The sequence below is a fragment of the Lineus longissimus genome, chromosome 7, assembly GCF_910592395.1.
Source record: "Lineus longissimus chromosome 7, tnLinLong1.2, whole genome shotgun sequence".
Taxonomy (NCBI): domain Eukaryota; kingdom Metazoa; phylum Nemertea; class Pilidiophora; order Heteronemertea; family Lineidae; genus Lineus; species Lineus longissimus.
Genome location: NC_088314.1, coordinates 3,102,326 through 3,117,088, shown reverse-complemented (window position 1 = coordinate 3,117,088; position 14,763 = coordinate 3,102,326). Strand labels below are relative to the sequence as shown.

Genomic DNA, 14,763 nt, shown 5'->3' with positions numbered 1-14,763 from the left:
AATTAGATGGTCTCTAAGAATGCCACTCCCTCGTTGTGATTATTGTCCAATTGAGGGTAATGAGTAACTGTTGGAAAATGTTCGGACCAGGTTGGGACAGGGTCTTAATCAATCAATTAAGACGTTAGGATAAATGAAAATGGCAAATGAAAACGAAAACGAAAGAAACAAAAGTAACAAAAGAGTTTATAATAAATAATTTATCATCCAAAATAATTGATATGATGACAAACAACCAAAAGTCGTTGGACAGGAAAGATTCATAATGGAAGGTGCACACCAAATGTGCTTATGATATCAACCATCACCTAAATTACAGAGTTGTTCTAGTCCTGCTACAATATTGTCCTGTTAACCCACAGTTAAGTATATCTTCATCTGTTATGTGAACTATGACACACAAATAGATGGATCTACATGTACATGTACATCACTTTCATTGATTCGCCTTATATTCGAAGGTGTTGCCATCTAGAAACTCATGAAATAACTTGAGCAGAAAGTGAAAGTTGTCCTATATGTACCGAGAATGTTTGCAATTACTCTCCAAAAACATGTAGGAAGTGTTAACATGAGTGTTCATTCATAAAGTAATTGGCGACAAATGTTAATCATAGAAAAGTTGCTATTGCTTCTAGACTTATTTCTGACTGTAACTTGGCCTTCAGTGCCTTTTGGTTCTTATCATTAATGATTTCGATGACGAGTTATGAAAATCATGGTGGATGCATGAATTAGCACTCAAAAAGTTAGAAAAGACATAATACTGGAAAAACCCTGTACCTATTCTGACAAACAACAAATTAAATTTCAAGGACCAACTTAAAACAAACCAAACCTTTTTGTCATGATTGGCCTCAGCTTCGGAAACCCTTCCAATGGATTCATCTTTCAACTTTTAGTAACCAAAACAGACGTCCCAAGGTCTTCCTGTACTCTGGATGCAGTGACTTAGTAAACATTGGAAATGAACGAAATTGATGCAACTGCATTGCAGAAAATTTAGCACATATTAAAACTATGAAAAATCCACATCATAATTCATCTTTCAGTTTGTCATCAGAGTCTATGTTCTCCTTTTCAGCTTCGATTTTCATATCTTCTGCCGATGGACCAGGGGGTTCCTCCATTTCTTTTTCCTCTTCAGCCTCCTCCTCCTCTTCTGTGTCACCATCTTTTTCTGAAATAAACAAGGCATATCTAATTGAAACCAAACTCATTCCAGAACTGTACTTTCTAAAGTCACTGAGACAAGATCCTTGCCATAGGTGGCACCAACAGAAACGTGCAGCAATACACCAAATGAAAACATACAACGCCAACAGAAGCAGCACACTACAAGAAACAGAAAGAGTTAATCACTTACATGTACTCAGTAGGAAAGTGGTCGAAATTTAGTCAAAGACAAAGTCTGTGTCTCATCATCACAATTTCCACCACTTTTGAAAAAAGTCTACTTTAAACACACATGAATTGTCACACAAATAATCAGAAGGCAGACAAAGTTGGGTTTAAGAACAGTGCTAACTTCATCCAGAGATGGACACAGTCTGCTCCTCCCTTGGACACTTGCAGCTGGACTGTCACAAGTTATAATAGTCCAGTTTCCATTATTGACCATTCCGGGCACAAGCACAAAAACATAAGGCACATGCAAGGCATCCTACTGACTTTCAGAGGTTTGATAGTTAGAGAAGTTGAGGGGTATAAGGAGGAAGAAGTAGAAACAGGGTGTTCCCGAAAACAATGAGTAGCTGCCAAAACAACACATTGGGAGTAAAATTGAGAACCAACACAGTCAACAGTATAAGGAAATTTCATGGATTTAGGAAGTACAGTCGGCTTGAATGTTATATTAGATATGTCTCATTTATTTATTGCATGAGGCTGAAAATGAACTGGGGGGGGGGGTTGATGTCACACAGCCACACTAACATGAAGAACTTAAAAAAGATGGTTATCGTTTTATCAATTTATTTAAAAAACACCACTCCCGACATCGATCACTCTGGCAATAAATAGAAAAATTGGATGTAGATTGTCGTGGAGGCAAGTTCTACGAAATGGTATAAAATCTCTTTCTGTTGGCATACCTCGGCTGCTTATTTTGGCGAGTCAAGTGAGGCCAGTTATAGCTGTCAAGATTTGTCCCGTGCTTTGAGCAGGATGAGAGCTGTATCAATTGTTTCACAATGGTATCTCAAGGCAAGCTTCATGACCACAAAGGACTTTCTAGTTTCAATTCACTGACTATACATTTCAGCCACTCAGCATATTAAAGAACCAAGGAATGTAGACATGCATATTTGCATAGAAATGCTGACCCCCAAGACTGTAAGTCTAAGGTACATGAAACTTGTCTTCAACTTTAAAACAGTAATGCCCAGGAGAGACATACACGTTAGGCATCTAGCAAACAGTGTATTACCATTAACATATCAGCAGCAAACAAATAACAGTCAAACAGCGCAGATATTAGTTTGCTACCCCAAGGGAGGGGAGGGCTACCGGGTACAATTTACAGAAGCGACAGCCTGGTTCATCACAAAACACAAGAAGTTCAATGGCCAGAATTTTACAGAGACTTTGTTTTCAAATTTATTATAATTTACACCACATAAAACGGGCTGACGGAATTGGGCCAAAAAATCTCTTTCCACCATGCCACAAACAAACCACGAGATACAAAGAGGTCAAACAGTTTCATATTCCAACTGTCAAAGATTATAGTCTACAGTCATTATTGCTTTGTTAACAAATGAGCAAGCTACATTTATATATGTTCAAACTATTATGACAATCTAACAAAAAATATAACAAAACAATAGAAATGCAATGGGTTTTATGATAAGAGTAGATTCATTAAACCATAGCGGTATAAATCTAGCCATCCAAATTTTCATCAGCTAGTCTCATGACAATATCTGGGGTACCATCACACATAGACTGGCTGATGGAAATTTGGATGGTTAGATCGTTTCCTTACTCAATATCATTTTGATTATAAGTAGCAGATGAATGACTTCAACAACGTTTTTTTATGAGTTTCAATGATTATATGAGATAGAGAGGAATGCATACTAATAAAAAAATTTGAAGAGGACACCTGTAAAAATGGTCAACTAAGTTTGATTAATTTTTTCTTCTAATGAGATTTTAGATTGAGTTTTGCTCTTGTTTTGAACATGTACAAGAAATACTATTCAAAGGATGGGTTATTGCATAAACGAGTCATCAATTTAAAAGCAGCCGAGACATTGAAAAGAAAGTATATGTGGTCTATCACACAGATTCTGGATTTCCTCAGGCTTCTGACTAAACCCGACTGTGCCAAGTACTAGCAGATCCAGTTCAGTCAGACCTAATTCCACTGGCATTGCTAAACTGTTGAGTAATTTGAAATGTTTCGGATCATAGAATATGCAGGAATTATCAAAATCGACTGCACATTTGTCTGGTTTTCTATTCAATCTCTCAGCTCTTATCACCGAAGTCAATTATCCATAGTAGGACCCCATTCTAAAGAACATGAACCCCATAGCTATACAAAGCAACATGGATCCTGGCACATGGCCTTTTAATAGTTTTCCTGTTATACAGAAGAGGACTAGAACACCACCATAGATGATGTCGGTGTGTGGGGGAGCTTCATCATAAAGGCCTTTAGACTTCTTCTGTTTTTTCTTGGTTTGTTTCTTTTTCTCGTTATTGTCGAGCACTGAAGGGAAAAATAGAGAGAAGGGCCATTGTTGACGTTTAGTGAGAATAAAGAATAGATTTGTTAAAGAAAATCTGTGCTGTAACTGCAAGGTCTTGGGTTCCTGAAACTGATGATGGTAATATCATTAGATAACTTTTTCTAACCTGGGCTTTCAAGCTAATTCAAAGGGACAAGAGAGAACAGAATAAATCGTGTTCCTGTGTGAAGTTTTCCACCTGGAAGTTGAGAAAATCCAGTAAATTTCATTGCATATTCGAGGATAACAAAATATTTCGTCTTCAAGGACAGGCTGATTTACAGTACAGGAAAAGACTTGACATTTGGAGGAAGTTGGCAAGTTACACACTTCCTTGCAGGAAGACATACCAGAACGCTTAATTGGAGGAAGAACATGAAATATTTGTTGGTTTATTTGAAAACAGTGTCAATAATACCGCCACCGCATTTTTGTTATAATTTCATCAGAAAGGAAACCAAACTTCCCATGCATCCATCTTATCTAATGAGAGAATTTCATAATCGAACACTTCCCTGAAAGGGACATAAACCCAAAACACGGCAGACCAATACTTTCTGGACAACCTTGATCCAGCTGATCAGGGGACACCTCACAATAGTCAGCTGTTCAATGACGCTTGTACATTTTCAACATCTTTCACTTTCTAGTTCGAACTTGTTGCACGCTTCCTTTATGCTGTGAGATGAGAACATCTTCTGAGACCACCAGCACCAGTGATTTGATTAAATATTGCAAAATTTTTGACTTACTTGACTTTGGCACACATTGGCTCCCAACTAACTCGTAGCCCTTCTTGCAGGCACAGTTATAACTGCCTGGCTTATTGACACAGTACTGCTGATCAGCTTGGCACAGTGTTGCATCCTCTTCACACTCATCAATGTCTACAAAAAGAAATATGAGGGATCATACAAAGTCAGGCAAAAGATGATGATTTGGTAACAATTCTATAACAATCTGTGGTCCAGATGTTGGCCCATACCAAAGAATTAAGATTAGTCTCACTTCAGATAAACAATGTGCAACATTGACAGAGCCTGAAGTCACCAATGAACAATACTTTGACGACTTTTGAGTTGATTCCACAGAGAGATTGGCAGTGAGTGTGATGTTCTAGCCACAGAGGGAAACCTCAATCAGGCTTCCCATTTCTCAAGCTCTCAAAACGTACCTTCACATCTTCCCTCCTTCATCTCGTACCCATCTTTACACTTGACACACTTGTCATCACCATCACCGAGGCATCTATCACAGGCTGCATTACAAGCTGAAAGAGAGAGAGGACTATGAAAGGACAAATTAAAAAACACTTCTTTCTAAAGGTTAACCTTATTTTGAAAGGGAGGCCTAAATGTGTTTTTACAATTCTTTCGAACTCCAAAGTCTCTTACCCTGTGGTCTATCCAACTGAAAGTTGTGCAAAAAACTTACCCATGCACAAAAATGATCCTACTGTATTTGAGCAGTATTCATTGTCTTTACAGGGAGTTGGTTGCACAGAACATTCATCAAAGTCTATACAGCCTTCCTCTGTCTGGTTATAGCCTTCGCGACATGTTATACAGTCCCTTGGACCACCAGCTGTGCAGTTTTTACACGATACGTGGCAATCTGTAAGAAAATATCAAAACTTTTGAATCTTTGAACATTCAATGAACTTCTCGGCATCCACTTTTGTGGGCATTGATTAGATGTCCACACCCTTGAAATTTCATGAGCTACGAATACTGAAAGAAAATTTGGTCAGAACCATAACGTACCTGCACATTCTAAATAAGTATCATTTTTCTCTTTTTCATAATAACCTTCCCTACACTCCGTGCACTGGTCACCAGCATATTCAGCGTGGCATAAACAACGTCCTGTGCCACCTCTGGTACTAATACCCTGCAAGAAGAAATGAAAGATATCTATATACCGTGGTATGCTAACTCTGGGTGGTAGCCCGAGCAAGGCTAATCAGTTGAAAAGCATCAGATAGGTTTCTATAGTATTAACCACTTCGATATTGAATGATGGTTGTCAATTTCCTCAGTAATAATTCCAATTGGTCTTGATAAGAGGATATAGGACAACATGAAGCTATTTGAAAGTGTCCATCTGTATCTTTTTGGGACTCTGGAGCACAAACTGCTGGTCAGGTTAAAACATTAGGTCATCTGCTCTAAATGGTCATTCCCTATTCACATCTCATATGCAGATATTGATTGGATCTGAATAACGGAGGAGTTTGCAAAGCCAACTTACATCACAGTCACCATGAGCATTGCATGGTTTATCTTTCCCACCAGGACAGGGTGAACAATCAGCACCATATGTACCGTTTTCACAACATACTGAAAATTAGAGAGATATCACTGAAAATCAGGTTGACACACGGCATGGCAAAATAGTAACTGAGCATCTTGCTTATAATATAGACTATGTCAATTGGTCTTTTTTAACAAACTCACACAACACAACTTATTTTGGGCATTATGGCTTGAAGATGACCTCCCTCATTTCCAAATACTGATCACTCTCTTGAGAGCCAATCAATACTAATAGTACCTTTCATTTTCTCCAAACATAAATGATCATATAAAAATTTTTCCGTCCCCTTTTTGAAATCGTTGAACCACCAACTCTCTAGGTCCTCCTCATGCTCTTCTACCATGGCATGGCACTGGAACGAAAAAATAATCTTTTCTGAAAACACCTGAAAGCTGACTAAACTCTGTGTTAGCTGTCGAAATTTAATGATTCATTCACTAGAGATGAAATTTTCATCAGTTCAACTGTTTGCGTAATGCCTCCCAAATTGCAAAAACAAAACATTCACGAAATTACCTGGTCGTCTACAGTATTGTGAAACAAATCTAATGCCAAAGGCAGTGGTAAACCAGGTCCTGGTCTTTCAACAGATTTGACTAGGTTTTAAGATCATATCAATCATTTGGCGAACCGTACATGAAAACAATCACCATTAGACCCACCTGAGTGTAACTCTTAGCTTTATCCTTTTTTGACTATGTTAATGCAGAAGCAAGTAGAAGAGTAAAGAAATCAGGAATAACCCAAAATATGGAATTAAGGAACATCAGGTCTTTACAAGAAAAATTTATATAGAAGATTTACAGAAGGTCAAGGACTATAGAGGGAATGGGATGAAATAAATTCCAAAACATATAATCTATCTAAAAGTCTTGGTCATGTACAGATGAGGGAAAGAAAAGTCATATACTACATACTAGATGAATCCCACCAGTTGGGTAGGAAGTAAAGTTTAGAAGACTTGAGGACGCCTGAAGTTGACACAAAATTTAAAAAATTCATCGCCCGTAGAAGTTTAAAAGTGGGTGTTCAACCAATTGAGGTCCAAGAATTTTATGTTACATACAGCAAGTTTGGCAGTGGTACGTCCTCGTAAAGTAATGACAGGCTGGAAGTGTTTAGCAAAGAAAATGGTATTGTGATAAGAAAGGGTTTTGAACAAAAAAGAAAGAATTATTTAAGACAAAAGCAGAACTTTACTAATAAGACGGGATAAGAAAATTGTAGATCGGTAAGGAGTTTGTTATTCTGTTTGTTCAACATAAAACTGTTATCAGTCATCAGTCAGAAGCAACAGTAGCAGAGTACCATTATTGAAAAGACAACTGTCCATGACCCTACCTTTTTTTCCTCAGATATATCGTCACATAACTTTTCCTGAATATCTACAAATCTAGTTTCGCTGAAGAAAAGAATTTTAACATTTAGATTATTCAGTAAGGAAAGCAAATGACAGAAAACCAAGGTCACATCCATCTCACCATTCAATGAATGAAACATAAAGGCTCATACTCAACTAGCAAGTTGATTAGTTGAACTGAATACGCACCCAATATAGAGAACAGACACGAGAGCTACTTGGGTATTCAAAAACTGGTTTTCTATGAAGAGTAGGTCAAGTGCTTAAAGGGAAGGGCCCGCCAAAAAATGGGGAGTTTTGGACGGCCCGGTCAAAACCTTAGGCGGGAATAAGGTTTCATTGATAAATATAAGGAGTTTCAAGGCCCCCAAATTACTTGTAAGGTTCAATAGATACTGGCCTTTCATTGGTTTACCGTTTGCGTATCATTTACATACTCTCATCTTGAAAAATATGACAATATTTACGATCACGTTATTGATTTTTGCAACATTTTCGATAACGCGCCCCTTGCGGATCTGTAAGGTACCATTCGGATGCTTGAAAAATGTTAGTGGCGTGGCTCCATCTGCTACAGCTGTCACCGCGCCGGTGTTAGTCTCACGTCTTGGCGTCTGCACCACCCTTCGGGAACACCTCAATGCCGTTGGCGTACTGACGAGACCAGCGTCTCTAGAGGCTCCGACATTCGCCATGAGCAGTGACAGGTCACTTGGCTGGAATGGCCCCATCTCCTCTTCACTCATGTTCATTGCCAGCAATTCTGGCAAATATCTTGAGTCGTCATGGTTGTCAAACAAGTCTTGGATAATATGCTGCTCCATTTCTTCCGTACTGTTCGAATCAGGGGCATCGCTCTCCACCGGCCCAGAATCCACCGGCGACTCGAAATCCATACTGCTATTCTCTCCATTTTCCATTTTCTCCTCTCTCCAACTCACTACTATCGCTATTGACTGCGTAACATACACTAACATTCTTTTGCTATCATTGCTAACTTCATTTACTAGAACACTGGCCTCTTTGTAGCCGATTATGTAACCCATAGTGGAAACACCTGACAGCGCCGCCCGGCATGATCCACGTGCTACTGGCATATTTATAACTCGTAGTAAATAAGGTTGTAAAAATATGCAAATGAGATGCCGTATATGGAAACCATGACGTCACTAAGCAGTGCTTATTTCTGCTACGGGTGGCGCTGTTGCTTGCTTCTGGAGGCGCTATTCAACCTCTTTAACTCTCCTTTAGATTGGACCAAGAGACAACTCACCTAAAGCGCCAGGATCCCAGAGAATTTTCCTCCCATCTTGTGTTACCGCCTCCAAAATTGGACTTTTCTGTTCTTTTTATGCCCTGAAAACAAAACAGTTCCAGAATTATTTATGATCCTAAGTTGTTCAAGAATGCTTTGCAATTGTATCATATTCACTAATTCAGGTTGCTTAAAATATTATCATACCAGGCACCTAAACATTTGGAACTATTGAAAGTTCTTTTATACCTAACATTTGGGAATCATGCTCATAGTTAGTTATACCTTTGCAAAGGCTTCAGTGATGTCACGACAAGTGCCACACTTCTCCTTCATTTTGGTCGTACTCTGTCCAGCAGCGAGCAGGAAGAGCAGGACAAGGCAGGACTGGGCGATGTGTTTCCATAGCGCATCCATGGTGACTGGAGAATCTGAAAGATGGTTGTAGAGGAATAAGGTCATACAGACTGAACATAACGACAAGGTCGACCGTGCTAGTAGTACGAGTATTAGGCTAAAAGAACAAGACTTGTTTCCTGAGCTCATCGGGCCCAGTATCCAGCCTAAGCGTTGAGCAAGACTTGAGAATACAGCAGTATAACAAATTAGGCCGCGGCTATTCTTACGACGATCCCTAATGCATTTTACATACAAACTGCTGGTTATTCTTACGACGATCATTTTCACCTTTTTGGGCCTTAATCCTAACCCTGACGCTCACCCTGACCCTTGCACTTACTCCTAGCGCCAACCATAACCCTAACCCTTCCTTTACACTAGTCTTATCTCCCTAGATCCTCAGTTTAATATCTGAAATCGCATAAATCCTAAGTTACGACTAGTCGTAAGAATAGCCACTTTGTACAAATTACCTATATACAATGTATACATAGTCCAGTGTACATGTATTGTAAACCATGCATTATACAGAAATGTTTAACATCAACATTCACCATATTCACTGCATATGCATTTATTTCGCAACCAACAAAGCTACAAATATGTCTATAACATCCGCTTGATCAAATTACATCACACGGCTCACGATATTTGTTAAAATCTACTCATATCTTACCGATATTTGATGGAATATAACGCCGGTATCAGAGCCAGCTCAGATCAGCTGCGGCCATGTATGGAATATCATCCAATAGCCAATCGCCACGAACAATACACCCAAACTCGCACAGTGCCGAAATTAAAATTCTTAGGAACGACATCAGCGCCTCTAGTGTCAAGATTACAATACACCGTGTCATGACTCATGTGTGTCTTGGCGAAGTTGGGGTAGGTGTAAACTGTGGACGAAAGTGTGGACGAAAGTGTGGACAGCGGCCCTCTAAGTTTGGTGGGCTGGCATTTCTTTGTATTTCAATATATTTAAAAGAAATTGCAGTATGTTAATGCATTATAATCTTTTCAATGGGTCAGCGAAAGAAAAAAAGGAAAAAATTTATTTTGATGGGTGATTTTGATCAATATGAGTGGACGGGCTTTTTAGCCCCTTTTTTGAAGGTTTTCGAAGTGGCCTTTGATTTTGTGGACGGGGAAATGCGAGGTCTAGTGTCCAAATGTGGATTAATTATCAAAGAATTTGTTGAAACTGTGATATTTCTAACTAGCCCAAATAATATTCTTTCACAAAAACTACTTTTATTTGAATGATAATGACAATATCATTCAGTTGTAGGCAAAAATAGTTTGCCCTCTCTCAGACCAACTTTCGTTGATCCAAGATGGCGGCACCACTAGAATCGAATGTACGTAATAAAGGCACTGGAAAAAAGGGCACTGGAAAAAAAGGTACGGAAAAAAAGGCGCTAGGTAAAAAAGGCACTGGATAAAAAGGCAATGGAAAAAATGGCACCAAAAAAAATGTATGGGAAATCGCTGAGAAATCTCTACTACATAGATAAAAAATAAAAATAAAAATTTCTCTGTGCATTTCTATGTGTAGTTTTTTCTACATCAACAGAATACTGGGTGGTCCAAAAAACGGAACAGCCTATTTTCAGTACCCTCCGACCAGAAAAACTAGCTTGGATAGGCAGGGAATCCTTATAAAAATTAATACAAAGATCATCCGATTTGGTCCAGTAGTTTAATCAAGTTAGATTCAGGGTTCCCTCACCAATAACCTATTTCTACAAGATACAATAGTTTCACAAGAGTGGCTATTGACATCTAGCAAAACATTCTTGATGAGTCTCATTGCAGTTTTATTGGTGAGAAAGACTTGGAAGCACATTACACATAGCACATTACACATATAGAAATGCACGGGGGGGCACCCCAAATGAACTTTTAACCTAGAGATTTCCTGGTGCCTTTTTTTCCAGTGCCTTTTTTACCAAGTATAGCGATTTCCTGGTGCCCTTTTTTTCCAGTGCCTTTTTTACCTAGTGCCCTTTTTACCCAGTGCCTTTTTTTCCTAGTGCCTTTTTTACTTAGTGCCTTTTTTCCAGTGCCTTTTTTTCCAGTGCCTTTATTACGTCTACCCTAGAATCGACTCGAATCTTAATTCAAATCTGCCATTGCCGACATCATTGGCGCCAAAAACTATTTCTTTTGACCCTGTTGACCTCGCTTCTAAAAATTTTGCTTTTAAACCATTCAAACATTTAAATCAACTGCAAACATTTTCAATAAAATCACCGAGCTATATATATACGATATATTAAGAAATATCTATAGTAATATTGAGTTATACGGTTACCTTGGAACTATTTGCACCCAATTACTCTTCCGCCAGCGTGACCTAGCCACAATCATGGCGCGTACCCTAAGGCCTGTCTTCAGATTGCCGAATATCTCACGTCAAACATGAACGCCCTGATAGCTCAGCGGTTAGAGCGCTGCGCATTAGATTGGGTGGTCACGGGTTCGTACCCCGGGAATGTATTTTTTGGTTTTTTTAAAAGGTCTTCTTTCCATTTTTCATCCATGAACGTTTATCAGGCCCGGATTCGAATTAGATTTAAACCCTGGCGAATCTTATATCGTTTTTTTTTAAAAGCTTTCTTCTTTCTACTTTCATCCAAGAACGTTTATCAGGCGCGTATCCAAGGGGGTGCACCAGAGGCACGCCCCCTAATTGATATAGAATCTTTGAAATTGACCATGAAAGTTTGGAACACACCTGTAGTGCAGCAATTTTGATGAGAAATGCAGTGCACGCTCCCTTTTCTTCCAGTTCCTGGATCCGCTAGCGCTCTTAGACCATCATCATTATTATCATTATCAATATTATCATGAAGAAAACCCCTTCACCCGCGAACTTTTCGAGCTGAAGTACACACTGATTCCAGGTTTTCGAGCACTCCAGGGAATGGTTTGACTATCAGTCGGCGATGCTTTCTAAATGCAATTGCCCTGTGCATCCGCACTTTCGGCTTCCAAAAGAATCGACTCGAATCTTAATTCAAATCTGCCATTGCCGACATCATTGGCGCCAAAAACTATTTCTTTTGACCCTGTTGACCTCGCTTCTAAAAATTTTGCTTTTAAACCATTCAAACATTTAAATCAACTGCAAACATTTTCAATAAAATCACCGAGCTATATATATACGATATATTAAGAAATATCTATAGTAATATTGTGTTATACGGTTACCTTGGAACTATTTGCACCCATTTACTCTTCCGCCAGCGTGACCTAGCCACAATCATGGCGCGTACCCCAAGGCCTGTCTTCAGATTGCCGAATATCTCATGTCAGACATGAACGCCCTGATAGCTCAGCGGTTAGAGCGCTGCGCATTAGATTGGGTGCTCACGGGTTCGAACCCCGGGAATGTATTTTTTGGTTTTTTTAAAAGGTCTTCTTTCCATTTTTCATCCATGAACGTTTATCAGGCGCGGATTCGAATTAGATTCAAACCCTGGCGAATCTTATATCGTTTTCTTTTTAAGGCGTTCTATCTACTTTCATCCATGAACGTTTATCAGGCGCGTATCCAAGGGGGTGCACCAGAGGCACGCCCCCTGATTGTTATAGAATCTTTGAAATTGACCATGAAATTTTGGAAGGCACCTGTAGTGCAGCAATTTTGATGAGAAATGCAGTGCACGCTCCCTCTTCTTCCAGTTCCTGGATCCGCCAGCGCTCTTAGACAATCATCATTATTATCATTATCAATATTATCATGAAGAAAACCTCTTCACCCGCGAACTTTTCAAGCTGAAGTACACACTGATTCCAGGTTTTCGAGCACTCCAGGGAATGGTTTGACTATCAGTCGGCGGAGCTTTCTAAATGCAATTGCCCTGTGCATCCGCACTTTCGGCTTCCAAAAGAATCGACTCGAATCTTAATTCAAATCTGCCATTGCCGACATCATTGGCGCCAAAAACTATTTCTTTTGACCCTGTTGACCACGCTTCTAAAAAATTTGTTTTTAAACCATTAAAACATTTAAATCAACTGCAAACATTTTCAATAAAATCACCGAGCTATATAAATACGATATATTAAGAAATATCTATAGTAATATTGAGTTATACGGTTACCTTGGAACTATTTGCACCCAATTACTCTTCCGCCAGCGTGACCTAGTCACAATCATGGCGCGTACCCTAAGGCCTGTCTTCAGATTGCCGAATATCTCACGTCAAACATGAACGCCCTGATAGCTCAGCGGTTAGAGCGCTGCGCTTTAGATTGGTTGGTCACGGGTTCGAACCCCGGCGAATGTATTTTTTGGTTTTTTTAAAAGGTCTTCTTTCCATTTTTCATCCATCAACGTTTATCAGGCCCGGATTCGAATTAGATTCAAACCCTGGCGAATCTTATATTGGGTTTTTTTAAGGCGTTCTATCTACTTTCATCCATGAACGTTTATCAGGCGCGTATCCAAGGGGGTGCACCAGAGACACGCCCCCTGATTGTTATAGAATCTTTGAAATTGACCATGAAATTTTGGAACCCACCTGTCGTGCAGCAATTTTGATGAGCAATGCAGTGCACGCTCCCTCTTCTTCCAGTTCCAGGATCCGCCAGCGCTCTTAGACCATCATCATTATTATCATTATCAATATTATCATGAAGAAAACCCCTTCGCCCGCGAACTTTTTCAAGCTGCACACTGATTCCAATATTTCGAGCACTCCAGGGAATGGTTTGACTATCAGTCGGTGGAGCTTTCTAAATGCAATTGCCCTGTGCATCCGCACTTTCGGCTTCCAAAAGAATCGACTCGAATCTTAATTCAAATCTGCCATTGCCGACATCATTGGCGCCAAAAACTATTTCTTTTGACCCTGTTGACCTCGCTTCTAAAAATTTTGCTTTTAAACCATTCAAACATTTAAATCAACTGCAAACATTTTCAATAAAATCACCGAGCTATATATATACGATATATTAAGAAATATCTATAGTAATATTGTGTTATACGGTTACCTTGGAACTATTTGCACCCAATTACTCTTCCGCCAGCGTGACCTAGCCACAATCATGGCGCGTACCCCAAGGCCCGTCTTCAGATTGCCGAATCTCTCACGTCAAACATGAACGCCCTGATAGCTCAGCGGTTAGAGCGCTGCGCTTTAGATTGGGTGGTCACGGGTTCGTACCCCGGGAATGTATTTTTTGGTTTTTTTAAAAGGTCTTCTTTCCATTTTTCATCCATGAACGTTTATCAGGCCCGGATTCGAATTAGATTTAAACCCTGGCGAATCTTATATCGTTTTTTTTTAAAAACTTTCTTCTTTCTACTTTCATCCATGAACGTTTATCAGGCGCGTATCCAAGGGGGTGCACCAGAGGCACGCCCCCTAATTGATATAGAATCTTTGAAATTGACCATGAAAGTTTGGAACACACCTGTAGTGCAGCAATTTTGATGAGAAATGCAGTGCACGCTCCCTTTTCTTCCAGTTCCTGGATCCGCTAGCGCTCTTAGACCATCATCATTATTATCATTATCAATATTATCATGAAGAAAACCCCTTCACCCGCGAACTTTTCGAGCTGAAGTACACACTGATTCCAGGTTTTCGAGCACTCCAGGGAATGGTTTGACTATCAGTCGGCGATGCTTTCTAAATGCAATTGCCCTGTGCATCCGCACTTTCGGCTTCCAAAAGAATCGA

The 14,763-nt window shown here is 39.5% G+C and overlaps 1 protein-coding gene across 4 annotated transcripts; it reads right to left on the bottom strand.

Moving 5' to 3' along the window:
• Nucleotides 1-192: 192 nt before the first annotated feature.
• LOC135491259 (cysteine-rich with EGF-like domain protein 2) lies at nt 193-9,813 on the bottom strand. 4 transcript variants are annotated; one of them, XM_064777002.1, is made up of 12 exons: nt 9,744-9,813; nt 8,954-9,099; nt 8,687-8,769; nt 7,395-7,455; nt 6,971-7,024; nt 6,291-6,405; nt 5,988-6,076; nt 5,501-5,627; nt 5,172-5,351; nt 4,912-5,007; nt 4,490-4,624; nt 193-1,180 (listed from the first exon to the last, which is right to left on the bottom strand). In XM_064777002.1, the coding sequence occupies exons 2-12, from the start codon at nt 9,083-9,085 to the stop codon at nt 1,035-1,037; spliced, it is 1,218 nt and encodes a 405-aa protein (XP_064633072.1). In that variant the 5' UTR covers nt 9,086-9,099; nt 9,744-9,813; the 3' UTR covers nt 193-1,034. The 4 variants fall into 4 exon arrangements, with proteins under 4 accessions (XP_064633072.1, XP_064633069.1, XP_064633070.1 ...); XM_064776999.1 differs by lacking the exon at nt 193-1,180 and adding an exon at nt 1,203-3,718; XM_064777000.1 differs by lacking the exons at nt 193-1,180; nt 6,971-7,024 and adding exons at nt 1,203-3,718; nt 6,716-6,748.
• Between the last annotated feature and the right edge of the window lie 4,950 nt (nt 9,814-14,763).

Excerpts from the sequence above, each read along its gene's own strand:
- LOC135491259 (XM_064776999.1), bottom strand. The coding sequence starts at position 9,085 with ATGGATGCGCTATGGAAACACATCGCCCAGTCCTGCCTTGTCCTGCTC. Across the intron at positions 5,352-5,500 it reads TACTTATTTAGAATGTGCAG|ATTGCCACGTATCGTGTAAA; the intron begins GTACGTTATGGT and ends ATTTTCTTACAG. Across the intron at positions 3,719-4,489 it reads CCAATGTGTGCCAAAGTCAA|TGCTCGACAATAACGAGAAA; the intron begins GTAAGTCAAAAA and ends TTTTCCCTTCAG.